Here is a 15,331-nt window from a genome sequence, read left to right as displayed (position 1 = left end):
TTAAAGAATCACAGAATGAATCACAGAATCATAGAATGGTTTGGGTTGGAAAGGATCTTAAAGATCATCTGCTTCCAACTCCCCTGCCATGGGCAGGGACACCCTTCACTAAACCAGGTTCCTCAGAGCTGCACCCAAAATGAAATGCCATTCTAAACTTGAATGCATGAAAATCATAGGGCTGAGCATGGGAAAATCTCTCCAAGTGAATGGCACTGCCATCCTGGTTTGTGTCTCAGGCTGTGTTTTGTGCTCACCCGTGACTGCAACATCAGCAATCCCTGCACCCTTAGTATTAACCACTGACCTTGTTAATGAGGGTTATCACTGCTGATAGACACAGGGTAGAGCTGTGGCAACAGCCTCTTTGCAGATGCAGAGCAGCAGGTATTCTGGTGTAATCCATTTTTTTTTTTTTTGCAGGGCTCCTGCATCTCAGAGGAATGTAATGAATGTAATGCTGAAGGAATCATCAATCTCATTGTAAGCTCTTCACTTGGAAAAAAACCACTGGATGCATTAATGAAGACATTTCACACAGTTAAACACACATTAAAATAATTAGACATTGGGTATGTGAATGCCCAGAGGCATAAGTGCCCATGCTGGTGGCAATAGGTGAGGAGGTCTCATTTAAGGTTGCTGGGTGACTCCTGCAAAAATGTACACTGGTGATATTAAATACTTCCATAGATAATAAAAACTATCAGTTTGTGCAGTTCTTCCTATGGATTTGATCTTGTCCTTGAGCTGAGCTCCAAGTGTGCTCTGCCTCTGCATGGGCAAGGAAGGAAAATCCTGAATTCACCTTGGCACACCACCATAGGAAAGGAGAGAATAGAGGGGGCAAATCACATATCTTACAGCTTTTGCTATTTCCTTTATTTCAAATGTTCCACAGTTTTGTCCAGAGATACTTACAATTTCTTGTGTCAGCTGCCTGTGGAGTATGTTGAGAAGCTGAGACTCTGTTTTGGAGTTATCAGCCATTTCCCTCAGCATCTAAGTAAACCTGTGAGCTTCCAGTGACTCCAAGAAAGTTGATGGGGAGGTTTCACCATCGATTTAAGCCTGACCAATCCCTGAAGAACAAGGTCCAGCCTTGCTGTTTTATCTGGAACTGTCTGAAAAGACCTGGATCCGCATCTGGAATGGGGACAGATCTCCATTACAGGGTGAGCACTCCACTGCATGCCAGTGTGCCAAGAGGATCTGGTGACTACAGGTACAGGGAGGACTGTGGGGCCACAGCAGGTTTGGGTGACTCAGGCTTCATCTTTTCAACATCATGAGGAATATTGAGCACACACATGGTGGGGAGATGCAGGCTGGTTGGTGAAATGATTTATATAATTATAGGTAAGTAGCTCCCTTCCTAGCTGATTTCCTACAGGTATGCTCTGCCCTGGCCCACTGCTTGAGCTCAGATATATTATTAAAATGCTTCTGTTTGCTTCCTGCTCGACTTCATCTGCCCTGTTAAACTTGAGCAACACCTTCACAGGCAGCTCTGTCCAGAGCTTGAAATTTACCTACTGCCTCTACCTGAAGACCCTTCAAGGAAGAGTCCTTTAGGATCCTGGGTGTAGAAAAGTTGTTTTCCACACCAGTGCCCAGGGCAGTGACTAGACCACTCTCTACCAGAGATACTTCTCATTGCTCCAGTCAAAACCATAAGAATAAAGAGAGAGAAGCAATGTATTTAGGGTCAGACTCCAGTGCTTTGGCAGGTGGTATGTCTCTGGCAGCAGATGTGGGCTCTGTGGCTCACAGCAGCCTGTTATCAGCCACTCTTTGTACCTCTGCTCCTGCCTGCCTGGGCTGAAGTCCTTCTGCTTTCTCCAGTACTGAGCTGCATCCTGGGTTTGTGCAGCCACCAGTCCTGTGCTGACCTTGCCCTTCAAAAAACACTGCTTGTACTAAAATAAAAAGCAACAAAGGGATGCACTGCCCTTCCCTGTGAAGAGCTGGATTTTTTTGCACAACCTCTCCCATGTCACCTCTCTCTCCTGTGCCTCAGTTTCCCTGTTGGTGTGACAGGGCTGTTGGGAGGCTGAGCAGAGCCGAGTTCCAAACAGATTGTGCTTGCAAGGGAATTCTGGGGTTTCCTGACCCAAACCCTTCTTTAAGCAGCTTCAATCTCAAGTTTAAATCCAAACTCAGTTTAATCAGGTGTCTCCACGTTTCCCCAGTCAAAACTGCAATGTCTCCAGGGTTAAACAAGAGACCACAAGATCTCCATGCCCTATGCCCGATCACTCTCAGGTTAAAAGCTCTCTCCTAATATTTAACCAGATTTCCCCCTAGCTGCAGCTCGCACCTGCTGCTCCTTGTCCCTCCTCCTGGCACCAGCAGAAGCAGCTGAGCTCCTTCTCTCGCACATATTCCCGTTCCCAGGCCTGCCGCAGGCCGACTCTGCCGCCGGGGCACCGGCAACACCGGACGCTGGCACTGGGGACGAGTTTTCCGTGAGCACAAGTGCAAGGGGTGGCCGGGCTGGAAGCGGTGGCCGCAATTTAATTTATTTACAGTCACTTGTTTGGCCACTTCCGTGCGGCACTGAGCCGTGCTGAGGGGCTACAGCGCCGGCCCAAGGCCTGAGGTGGGCACGGCCGAGGGGGCTCAGCCTCAGGGGGCACAGGGCCCGTCCCCGCAGCCCTCAGATCCGGTGGGATTTGTGCCGATCCGGAGGATTTACCTCAGCCCTTCCTACACTGCGTCAAATCCTGTCCGTAGCTTAACCCCTTTGAACAAAATCAGCCTGCTCTAAAAGCATAGTGATTTATTTATTTATTTATTTACTTGTTTGTTTGTTTTATTTAAAGCTCCAGCTTTTCCAAACAGCCCGCAAAGGGACATGACGTGCTTCTGCAGCGACTTCTGCGCAGTCAGGGCTTTTCCCCAGGCGGGAAGTGTCTCCCTGGGCAGGGTGGAGGGAAAGCAGGACAGGGAGGCTGCGACCTTGGCACAAATCCCAGGCAGCCTTTCCACCTCCTGCAAAGCGCCCTGCGCTGACCCTGGTTGCTCCAGCTTCCTGTGGGAGGAGGTGGTTTGTTCCCTGGGGAGTTCTGTCTGCCCACAGGGGAAGTTTTGGAAGGAGCTGTTTTGGGATGGGGGCCCGTTGCTGGTGTGGGGGTGCTTTGGGTTGCTGGCAGTGACTGTGGTACCTCCCCAGCAGCCATGGAGTACGTCAGCACACGGGGAGGCACGAGGGCCGTGGACTTCGAGGGAGCCCTTTTTTCTGGCTACGCCCCCGATGGAGGCCTCTTCATGCCCCAGAGCATCCCCTCGCTGGACAGGGACACCCTGCAAAGGTGGAGCAGCTTCTCCTACCCTGAGCTGGTGAAGGAGCTGTGCTCCCTCTTCGTCCCGGCCAAGCTGGTCCCACGGAACGCGCTCGATGGTGAGCTGAGTGGGGAGCTGCTTGCAGGGATGTGCACGAGGGTTTGGGGGGTTTGGATGCTCCTGCCTGCCTTTCCCCCATCCTCTTCACAGCCTCCAAGAGGAAGGAGCCTGCTGCACCGTTGCCTGCTCCTTTCTGTAGCCTGTTCTCCTGTGTCACCTTTCTGGTTCTAGTGGAAAAGGTGTCCCCTGTGTATAAATAGAGGTTCTGGTGACAGCAACAAGCTGATGTTGTGGTCTTGCTCACTGCTGGGGCTCCCTCCAGGGATTTCTGCTGCTTCATGCTTGCCTTGATATCTGGTTTTTAACGCTTATGAGCTATCTTTTCCACCAGAGGGCAGCTGCAACCTCTGTCTCAAGAGCACATTGATATAAAACTGAGGTTTCCTGTATTTTACATTTGAATACAGTTTTCTGATTGTGTGGCATGTCCCCTGGGATTACTTAGCACAGAATTATCAAACACCATGAAGCTGGGCTGGTTCATGCCTAATAACCACAAATAACTTGTTGGATATCTGTCACTGCACCAGCAGCTGAGAACCTTTGGTTGTGCAAAAAGGTACCCAGGAGTATGAAGAGCATAGATGCAGAAAACCATGGGTCAGAAAAACACTCCTCTAATTTAACAGGCCATTTAACCATTTTCCCTCTAGAGCTGATCGACAGGGCCTTCAGCAGATTCAGACACAAGAATGTTGTGCATCTGTCCAGGCTGAAAGATGGGCTGAACATTTTGGAGCTCTGGCATGGTGTTACATATGCATTTAAGGACCTGTCCTTGTCCTGCACAGGACAGTTTTTACAGTATTTCTTGGAGAAAAAGCAGAAGCATGTCAATATTCTGGTGGGTGAGTATGAGTCCTTGGAGGTAAGGTTCTTGAGGAGGCCTCTACCTTGAGAGCCGTCATCCTACAGCCCTCCCCAGAGATGCCCCAGGATGGTGTTGCCTCATAAACTCCAGGCAGTGCCAAGGTGGCTGCTCTAGCCAAAAACATCTCATGGAGCATCTCTGCATCTGTTCCTTAAGGTGCGGTGATGCAGGTTTGATTGATGCAGTGATTTTTTGCTTTTCTTGGTGCTTCCTCACTTTGAAACAGGGACTTCAGGGGACACGGGGAGCTCGGCCATTGAGAGCGTGAGAGGGCAGAAGAACGTGGACATCTTTGTTCTGCTGCCCAAGGGGCTCTGCACCCAGATACAGGAACTTCAGATGACCACTGTCATTGAAGACAACGTCCACGTCTTTGCTGGTTGGCACTGCTGTTTGGACTGTAGACTGTATGGCCCTTCTGTGTCAAAACCTTGACACTAAAAGTCTGAGGGGGCTGCTCAGTGGCATTTGCAGCTTTAGCAGCTGCAGCCAGCTGGGCCATTGCTATCACCATGCCCAGACATCTGGCTAACAGGAAACAACATGCCCAGTTTGACAACCAAGCAGTTTAAGGCTTCACTTTCTCCCGGCCGTAGACCAGAGTTGCCTCTATGCAGGTGGTTGGTGTTTGGCTGAACTAAATTCAGCACCATTTTTTGTCACTAAAAGGATTTGGAGTCACCCCTTCCCCCTGCCCTCTTGCCTTTGTGGGTGATCCACTCCCTACAGCCATACTGTCCACATGGATTGGCATCAGCACTGAGTACTTGAGTTCCCATTAATTCCTCTGCTCAGCCAGGTCTCAGCTTGGCTTCTCACAAGGGGATGCAGCATTTGCCTTCCTGGCAAGTTTATATTTGGTAGAAGCAATAGCACAGAGTGCTGTGTCTGCAGGAACCACCTGACATCCACAGGGTGCCACTCAGGCCATGGCTCACACAGCTCCCAGGGCAGACAGGCAACTCGGGGCACTCCTGGACACAGCAAACCCCAGGGCTTGAGACCAACCCTATTTCTGAGCAGAAATACCTCGTGCCTGATGCACTGCTGCTGGCAGATCTAATCTTCCCTTTCTCCTTTTGACAGCTCGTGGGAACAGCGATGAAATCGATGAGCCGATCAAGGAGCTGTTTGCTGATGTCAGTTTTGCTGGAAAATACAACCTCATGAGCTTGAATTCTGTCAATTGGTCCAGGATTATGGTGCAGATTGCTCACTACTTCTATGCTTACTTTCAATGCGTCCCATCCCTGGATGCCAGCCCACTGCCAATGGTGGAAATTGTTGTGCCAACAGGAGGAGGAGGAAATATCACGGGTAAAGGGGAAAAAAAGATGGGTTAGATAAGAGAGAGAGAATGCTGTGATCTATGGACCAAAAGCACTTTGCAGATACTGGATATTACTATTTATTAAAACACCCACTCTCTGGTAGGATTTCTTCAGAACCACTTATTTTATTACTCACATATGGTTATTACTCAATTTAGGTGTCACTGATGATTTGCAAGGTGCAGAAAAACCCAAACCACCATTTGATGATGACTGTAACTATCTTGAGGATGGGCACATTAGGAGAGGACAAAATGCATTTGCTGCAGAAAAGAGGGAAAACCTTGTGGCTCTGATTTCTTAAGTGAGACATTAATAGAGGTGTGGAGTCCTGCCTGGTCCTCTCTAATTTGCATGGTAATGCATGGTCAGGAGAACCACTCTTAATTGCAGAACCTGGCCTTCTAAATGATAGTCCTTGATAGCCTCAGTCCCAAAATAGGTGTAGAACTGTCTTATGAAAGCAATAAAGGATTTTACATTTTCACTGCTCTTCCAGGATGCCCATCAGAGAGGCAAAAGCCCCAAATCTTCATCTCTCCTGCTTGCTTGAACTTTGGGTCCCCTGCCTATCCATCAGCAAAAGTGGAAATGAGCAGGGGTCCATTTTCAATGGCAGGTGGAGCATTGCATTCCTGAATTTTATAATCTGTGCTCTACCAAACCACAGAAGTCAGATATTGGAATCCACCAGGGAATATCATTTGAGTGTGCTTCTGAACTAGATGCTCAATCAATTTATACCATGACTTCTTTGCTGAATCTCCTTCAAATGCTTCCTCATTAAGCACTCATGCATTTTTTTCCCTTTTTTTTTTTTCCCTAGCTGGTTGTATTGCCCAGAAAATGGGTCTCCCAATTCGACTTATTACTGCGGTGAACAGCAATGACATCATTCATAGAGCTGTTCAAAATGGAGATTTCTCACTTGCAGAGACTGTGAAGGCTACATTAGCATCAGCCATGGATATCCAGGTATGCAGTGAACTGGTCAAAATGTAAAAATAGAAAATATTGCTCTTTTATTTATTTATTTTTTTAAAATCTTGTACTTCATTCTACCTGTAAAATTATGCCACTTGATGATGCATTAGGAGGTGTGACTCATATTGACCATTTCTGCTACAGACTGCTGATCTGGGATAGATCAAACACCTTCTCCCTCACTTTTCAGTGCTTGACTTTCTGGTCTTTTTGAGTGCTGAGTTTCCAGGGGTTTGCTCTGTGCACGCTTAGCAAGACAGAGACATTTCCACAACATGTGACAACTAGAGAGCTAAAAATGCCATCATGTCTCAAAGATTTTTTGATGCTTCTGAAAAGCTCCACAAAGAGCAAGAAGAGAGACTAGGAAAGAGGTAGAGGTCCAGAATAAATGCCTCGTTCATGGCCTCCTGCAGTTTGCTCAGAGCAAAACAAGTCCCAGCAGGCAGGGAAAGGCCTCAGAAAGAAAAGTCATGGAGGTACAGAAACCAAACACCTGGAAGCACATACCTCCCCTTTCATTCCCACCCTGGGATCCCCAGGGACTGGACCTGCTTTCAAAGAAGTAATCAAAGTGGGAAACCCTTGGTATTGTATCTCTGTGGCCTTAAGCTACCTGGATTTTCCAAAAGCTGTTTGAACACACTGGAAGGATCTGGGAGTCTGGAGGGACTGCCATGCTTTGCAGTGACTAAGTCCCTGTGCCTCTATCACCAGGCTGTGCTCTGCAGCTTGGCTTTCCTCCTGAGCCAGGAACTTGTGGGGCTCCTCAGAGCTCCAAGGGTAACAGGGCTCCTGTCTCAGCCCATATTTCTTCAGTAGCACTGGTCAGCAAGTGCCAGACTTGGGGATCTTGGGGGCAGAGAGTCAGGTGAGGAGACTTCCTGAGATTCCTGAAGATCCAGATGAGTGAATCCCTGTCCACATCCCTCTCCATGGCTGCACAGGATGTCATTGTTCAACTCACATCTGGAGCATCCATGCAAATATCTCTGTAGCTAAAGAGAACATTTGTTCTGGAGGGGAATTCAGGAGATCTCTGATTGGGACTTGTTTAAAGCAGGTTCAGCCTTGGGGTCAGGTGGGATTGCTCAGGACCTTGTTGGGTGTTGGAGACCCTCAAAGATGGAGAATGCACAGCCTCTTCAGGTTGCTGCTTCTTCAAACTGAGGTAAAACAGAAAAAAACCTTCCTGGTAGATGCTGCCTGAAAAGTTGAAGGTGAAGCAGAAAGTCTGGTGTGGATGAGCCTTGTAAGGAGCAATCTCAGGACAATCCCAGCACAATCCCACCAGACACTGAGTCTTTGCAGCCAAGCAGGGGCTGTTCTCTGTCCCTGAGGTCAGGAAGAACCACACAGCTCATACCCACACTCCAAAACATTTTCCTCCGCATGACCTGGCCTCCAGAGTGGCTCCAACATTCTCCTGGAGAGCTCTGGTAATGTGGAACAGAAGCAAAAGCTTCACTTAGACAGTAGGGCTGGTACTTGCACCAGTGCCCTGACCCAGTTCAACTTCCTGGTGTCAACATAGTGTTCTGTAATGGAAACCATAAGGCTGGTGGGAATGGAGGATGAAGGGGAAATGTGGGAAGGATGTGGGAACAGCAGAAAGAAGGACAGGAGAAAGGGTGTCAGGAACACAATGTTGGAGGCACCTCAGGAGCGGGTCATGGAAGTCCAGGCACGCTGACTTGTATCTTCTCATCACAGCCTAAAACAGAGGACACCCTAGAGCAAAGGGCAGGCTACACCCAGACTAGACTGGATTAGAGGCTGGGAGGCTCTGGGAGATGATGGTGGGAAGATGAAGAACACAACTGGGGCCATAAGACACCCAGATAAGGACACAAAAGGCTGAGTAAGTCCTGATGACTTGACAAGGTAGAATAGGATGGAGTGACAAAAGGTCACGGGCGCTGTCAGCTGCTAAAAGTTAGGAAGTTTATCCAAACCCAGCACTTGAACCCAGAAATTGAGGACTCTGTAAGTTGGTGCCCCTTGTCCTGTCTGTCCTTACAAGGTATCTCAGCCAAACCACCTGGATGAATATTTCTTGGTGCTTGCAAATGTGCAGGAATAAGGCAAGGCAGAGGAATTGGTTTGGGACCCTCCTGTATGATCTAGCACAGAGTTCTACTGCAGTGTTGCAATGCTGATTGCTACACAGCCATATAGACCAGTCGGGCCCTATATGTGCCCTGTAAGTTCACAGAGATTATCAGCCAGCCCTGCAGCGAGCTGGGTGTCTCATTAAGTCACACAGGAGTTGGATGACTCACAGCAGCATCTGCAACACTGAGTAAACAGCTGGATATTTCTGGTTCTCCAATACACAGTGTGTTATTAGCCTGGGCTCCTCACAGTGATGGTACAGATGTGGTCACGCTGTTGATTCATCAGTCATCCCTTCATTTTCTGTTTTAATCTGTTTTAATCAGACTGCTCTGACAGGTCAGAGTTCAAAAGACATTGTGTTCCAAAGACTTGTCTTGGGATGTAGGTAAGCATAGGGAAGACAAAAAGTTCACCTGGAGTTCCACCAAGAAAAACTCAGCGGTAGGACCTCAGCCCTAACGAGACATCAGAGAATCCACAGGGATGCTCCCCCCACCGTTTGAATTTCCTCACCTATTGCCTTGCTATCCCAGGAGCCTTACAATATGGAGAGGATCCTCTGGCTGCTCTCGGGCTGTGACAGCCACCTGATAAAAACTCTTATGGAGCAATTCAACATCTCAAAAAGGCTGAAGCTGCCAGAGGATTTGCACAGAAAGGTCAGTTCCTCACCCACACAATACTGTGCCAGTGTGTGTGTATAAGGAGATTATTACTACCAGAGATTTCCAATTCATTTTCAGAATAAAAAAAATTATAGTGGAGAATATGCAACCAAAAAGTTAAGTGTGAAGTTTTAAGTTTAAAAAGTTAATTAAGAAGTTTTATATCAATGTATGTGCATGGAGGTACTAAAGCCCACCCTTTTAAAAAAAAATATTTAAGAACATTCTTTCTTCTTCATTAAACTAACTTAAAAACTGCCTGCAGTTATTTAGGTAGCATATGAAATTGGCCCATCCTTGGCCATACACTGGGGCATTGTACAGTGGGTGCTGGCACAAATTGGCTGTTTGGGAGTGGGTCTGCTAAGTTTGGTGCAATTCAGTCTTGCTGTTACAGCAAAGGGGAGCACAAAAGCAGAGAGAGATACAAGAGAAAACCAAAGATCTGAGTTGTGAGAGGCCAGGTGCAAAATCCTGCCTTTTCCAGTCCAGTTTCCAATATGCTCTCCACAGAGCAGCCTTTGCCCAGTGCCCATTCCTGCTTGTGCTGCAGAAAGATAAATACTGAAGAATTTTATTATTAAAAGCAAGAAGAGCTGTTACACTGAGGTGGGTTTTACAAGTCCTCAGAAATTCCCTCCAAGCATGGAATTAGCAGTGCAGAGGTGAGGAGCTGAGTCCTGGCTCCTCTCCACCCACACTCGCAGCACCTGTGGGTGGAAACCCCTTGCCCACACTCCATCCCTGTGTTTTTTTTTCCAGCAGTGCCTCATCCCCTAGCTGCAGCAGCAACCCCTTTTCCCTCAGTCTCTGGGAGAACCCATCCTCCATCCTCCTTATTTCCACCCTATTGCTGAGTGCCTGTGGCACAAGCCCAGCTGGGAAGACATTGGGTGGTGGTGCCCTGTGCAAAACTCCCTGTTTCCCCACAGCTCTCTGGGACCCTGGGATCGTGCTCAGCCTCTGACCAGGACATTGTGGGAGCCATGTGGCGCTGCTGGGAGGAGAACCAGTATCTGCTGTGCCCCCACTCTGCTGTGGCTGCTCACTACCACTACTCACAGCCACACAGGTAGGGAGAGCCATGGTCAGGAACATTAGGGGCTGAAGCATCACTATCCCCTTGCTCCTGCAGCATTTCCAGCTCTCAGCTTGCTTACACCATAAGTTTTCTTCATTTGTCTTTCCAGCATCCCCCGGTGTTGCTTGGCTCCAGCTTCTGCAGCCAAATTTCAGGATGCCCTTCTCCGAGCTGGCCTGGTTCCCCAGATCCCCCCTGAAATCACTGCCCTGACAGCAATGGAGACCAGGTCCACTCCCCTGGAGCGGGGACAGGACTGGGCACAGGTGCTCCGGGGCCAGATTGAAGCTGTGGCACAGCGGTGGGAGGCACAGGTGGGTCAGTCTGCACACCAGGGCAGGGGGGGATCACTGGGCAGGTAGTCACACAGACCTCACTACTGGGCACAGCTGGACAATGCCTCCCAGGGCTCATTCTCCACTCCCAGAAAAGCCCTGTCTTATGCTGGAAGTCTCCATGTAATGATTTATTAGCAAGAATGCACTTCCTTGTTGAATTACACGGACTATGTCGTGATATTTTCAGTAAAGAGTTGAATTATATGGACAATTTCAGTAAAGAGCACTTAAATTGTATCCCCTTTTTACTAATAAATCACAAAAACTGTTTGAAGCTCTGAGTAAACCTGGTTGTTCCAACGTTACTGGCTATTTCAGAAAGCTGCCTTAGCACTACATACAGCTGCCTGCTTCTTGAGGATTATGCAGTGATTCTGGCTCTGTGCTGGGATGTTCAGTCCAGCAATCCCAACAGCACCCAAGATGCTCAATAAGAAACACATACAAGAGTGGAGCAGATACACTTCACCCATCCCTGTAATTTAAGCAGTGTTAGGGGTCATTCCCAGGCATTGAAACTTGCTCTGTGATAGTTTTAAATAGCAGATGTTTTCTGCTATTTCTTTTAAAGAGCTACTTTCCAGTGCTGTATCTCACAGCTTTTGGTGCTAGTCCTGCTTCAGACTCTTCCCAGGCAACTTCCACTGTAACAAGTAGGAAATGGGAAATTCCTTTTATCTTCTGCCTGAAACTTCAGGCCTTTCAATACTGCATTCTCATCATATACATATAAATATATAAATACCTTGTGTGGGAGCTGCCTCCACAAGTCATGCATCTGGCAGGAATCTCTTGTACCTAAAAAAGGGGGAAGAAAAATAGGAATAATTATACCGGGGGGAAAAAATCCCACTTTGCCATCAAAAAAATTCCCCCTTTGACATCAAAGGAAGTCCTGTAATGGGAAGATTAATTTGAAGGGTTAGTGGCATTTAACAGGGTAAAAGTAAATTCTGTGAAGTGATTCAGCTTGGGATGTTGCAGAAGGAGTGGGAAGAGTGGGAAGCTTGGCCTGGGCTGCAAGCTGCCTTGCTAGCACCCAGGCAGCCTTTTCCTTGACTCCCTCCAGCACAGCTGGCCCTGTGCCACCTCCTTCCATCCCACCAAAACCCTGCAGGAGAGGAGAGACCTTCTCCAGGGTGGGGGCTGAGGCTGCCCCATCCCAATTAACAGGGATGAGGGAATCGGCTTGGCTGAGGATGATGTAAAAACCACAGCACTTGGATGTTTTTGATGCAAACGGCTCTACTTGCATAGATTGAGCAGCTGGGAGATGGGGTCCAGGAATGATGCTTCATGAAGCCATCATTTGCCCTTCTTTAAGAGACAAACCAGCAAAATACCTCTTATTTACACAACAGCTTCATCCTCACAAATAAAAAGGATGGCTTTGCCCTGGGAGTGGCGCAGAACATCTCTGTGGGTGGCAATAAGACACTTCCCCATCCCATTTGACCCCCATGATCAACTTCCCCTTTCATGGATGCAGATGTTTTACTCATTGGACCCCACTGCCCTTAACAGCTGCCTCCCCAAATCTTGTGGTTCTTGGACAGGGACAACTGCCCAGTTGCAATTTAGCCCTTAATTGTAGCTTAAGCTCTTAATCATAGCTCCCCCTGTGAGAGGGGAGAGGCACAAAATTGCACCAAGTTCTGCACCCAAGTGAGAGGTTACAAACCTGGCTGGCAAGACCCCAACTCCTCACTGGGGAACACTGTGAAGGATGGGGTGAGTGGTGCTGGACTTGCAGCCCGCCAAAATCCTTGTGTGATTTTGCAAGCAGAAAGCCTGACGAATACATTCCACGCTCCCATCCCAGTGCCCTCAAGCAGTAGGATGAGTAAAGGGTCCAGCCTCATTGCAGGGTGAAAAGGAGTTTAATTCTCAACCATCCCTGAGGATACCCTTATGGGTGAGGATGCTACATCCTCCCCAGCCCAAATGAGGCATTTTTGGGGCAGGACACAGTGAAACTCTCTCTGTGATCTCTGGAGCAGAAGAACAGCAGGAAAAGCTTGTTCCATGCCTGGAGCCAAGGCAGAGGGAGCACAGACAGGCTCCCACAGAGGGCAATGCACAGGCATGAGTGCCAGACTGGTGCCTGGAATGTGGGAATGAACCTGGCCCTATGAGCTTGCTGTCTCCCACTACCTGCTCAGCAACCATGGCATCCATGGGCACTCCCACACTAGGAGCTCCCACTCTGTCCCAGGACTGGTGCTTGGGGCTCTGCTCACTCGTCCCTGGGTCTCTGGCTGAGAGAGAAGGTCAGCCTGGTCTGATGGAAAGATGGAAAATGGAGGGAGGAAAGTCACACAGAAAGTGACACCTCCTCACCCAACGCTATTGGGTGGCTGCAGGCTCTGGCAACTTCACATGTTCCCTGGGTTAATGATATTTTAGCCCTGCAACTTCTAGAGCTGACCACAAGCCCAGGACGAGCTTGTCAAATAATTAATCTGCTCCAGCAAAAATTCTAGTTTCAGGCCCCTGACACCAAGCATGTCTGACACGTGATCCAGGAGATAGTGATGGCCACAAACTGGTGACCATACTCCATGGGGACACTATAGTCCCCTGTTGAGGGACACGTTTGGGACGTGTTCCCAACTCCTACTTCAAGGAGAAAGTAATGTATTGGGTTGGAGATGCAACGTGATGAGAAAGAGGAATAGGGTCATGGCTTAGCTGGAATTTCTATTCAATGACTCACATGTACCGAAGCAACTTGCTGTCCTGAGCCAAACTCACTTGTAGTTGGTGTGTCCAACAAGGGATTGGGGCACCAGCCCTGGTGTGGTTTGGGATCTGTTGGACTACATGGGGGGTCTACCTGCTAAGCCATCTGCCTCTGTGCCCCATGGGGACTTCCTCCACCAGCAGAGCCATGCTGTGGTTCAGCACTCCAATCATCAATACTGCCAGTAAGAGACCTATTTGCTAAAGGGGGACATGGGATGACTGGCTGACTGCTGCTCTGGCTGAGACAAAATTGTGAGGAATATCAAATCCCAACAGAACTGTGGGTGAGGATGCTCTTTCCCATGAGCAGAGAAGTCCAGCCTTCCCCTGTGCTTTGTCACAATGTCCATACCCATCTTTCAGCTCATGGCTTCCCAAGGAATTGATTTTTGGGCAATTACTCCACTGACTGGGCTGTCACATCCTTCTACTCCATTTATGAGCAGGGAGGAGCGCACAACCTAGTGAATTACAAGCCAATGCTTTAAAACAGTGTTCTGAAGGTTTGGGAGCTGAATTATTATTTATAATGCCCTGGGGGCCCCATGTAATTTATGGACAGGTATGAAGACAAGTAGGCGCTCAGACATGGGGATGAGCCCGGTGTAAATGCTGAGATAGAAAGATAGATAGATGGATGGATGAAGATAAGCTTCTTGGCCAAGAGAGCTGGAGATTGAAAAACTGGAGATGAAGAAGGCTGCTCTTAGACATCTCTGCTCTACTAGGGTGATACCTACTATCCCACTACTCTCACTCTTAAAATGTCATCTCAAATGTGGTGAAAATAATTTGTTTATTCTTTTTTTTTTAATTTATCCAAAGTCCAAGGAAAAAAAAGTAAAAAGGAATTGTTTTGTTGTTGCAATTTGCTGCTAGGCATTCCTATGTGTGCTAATGATAAGTATTAATTAAATAGCTTTCTGTTGTCTTTTAAATGCAGTTCTTTCAGGCTGTAATTAAAAACAGACACCCAGCCCTTTCTGTCTGCATAGGAAGAGGCAGGTAGGCTTCTGAGCTCGGCACTGCTTTCCTTGTAGCAGGAGAGAAGTGGAAAATGAGGCAAAACCAGTTTCCACTGAAAACTCACCACTCTGTGCATGTCCTTCATAGGGAAGGCAACCAGCTCAAGGAAATTAAAGGAATGTGACTTCCGAGATCCCAGCCCTGCAATCAAAGTAAGTTTATTTGCCCTTAAGATCTTTCAGCTTCATACATTTTAAAGGCAGAGGAGATCACTTTGTTTGATCTCTGTTCACAGGCTGCTGAACATCCCTCTGATGCATTCATCATGCCCAGAAGACACTTGTTGCATTATGAACATTTTGATCTGAGTAGCTGGAGACAGGGTTCCATCCCTCTCACTTGTTTCTTGCTTTCCCCAGTTTTTTTCACTCTTGCTGTGAAAAACCAGGCACTGCTGTAAATCCCCATCCCTGTGCTGCTCCTCTGGCCAGTACTAATCTCCCAATTCAGGGTGTGCTGCTCAGGGAAGCTGGAGCTACGTCCAGTTGATGTGCTGCCCTCTCCCAGCTTAAAATAGGCTAAAGCCCTGTAGAAATGCAAATAAAATGTCAGATGCTCACATGATGGAAAGAAATCCACCAAATAGAATTTCCCATATGCCCACAACACTGAATGACACTTAAGCCCATTTTTTTTTTCTGCTCTTAAAGGCAACTGGGCTTCACTTATCTAAAATGCTGCTGTTAATCAATAAATACGTGGAAAGACAATGGCTGTCTGCTGCACAGCTTATGAGAGTGGTGAGGGAAGATGCAGCTCACTCAGAG

General features: G+C 48.0%; 1 protein-coding gene across 1 annotated transcript; it reads left to right on the top strand.

Moving 5' to 3' along the window:
- The first annotated feature begins 3,141 nt into the window (after nt 1-3,141).
- On the top strand, nt 3,142-10,817 carry THNSL2 (threonine synthase like 2). The gene is made up of 8 exons (XM_062493308.1): nt 3,142-3,403; nt 4,059-4,253; nt 4,503-4,655; nt 5,363-5,593; nt 6,434-6,582; nt 9,243-9,368; nt 10,307-10,446; nt 10,565-10,817. Exons 1-8 carry the CDS (start codon nt 3,181-3,183, stop codon nt 10,815-10,817), a joined length of 1,470 nt encoding a protein of 489 aa, XP_062349292.1. The 5' UTR covers nt 3,142-3,180.
- The last annotated feature ends 4,514 nt before the right edge of the window (nt 10,818-15,331 follow it).

This window comes from Cinclus cinclus, chromosome 5 (genome assembly GCF_963662255.1).
Source record: "Cinclus cinclus chromosome 5, bCinCin1.1, whole genome shotgun sequence".
Taxonomy (NCBI): domain Eukaryota; kingdom Metazoa; phylum Chordata; class Aves; order Passeriformes; family Cinclidae; genus Cinclus; species Cinclus cinclus.
This window is presented reverse-complemented; position numbering and strand designations above follow the sequence as displayed.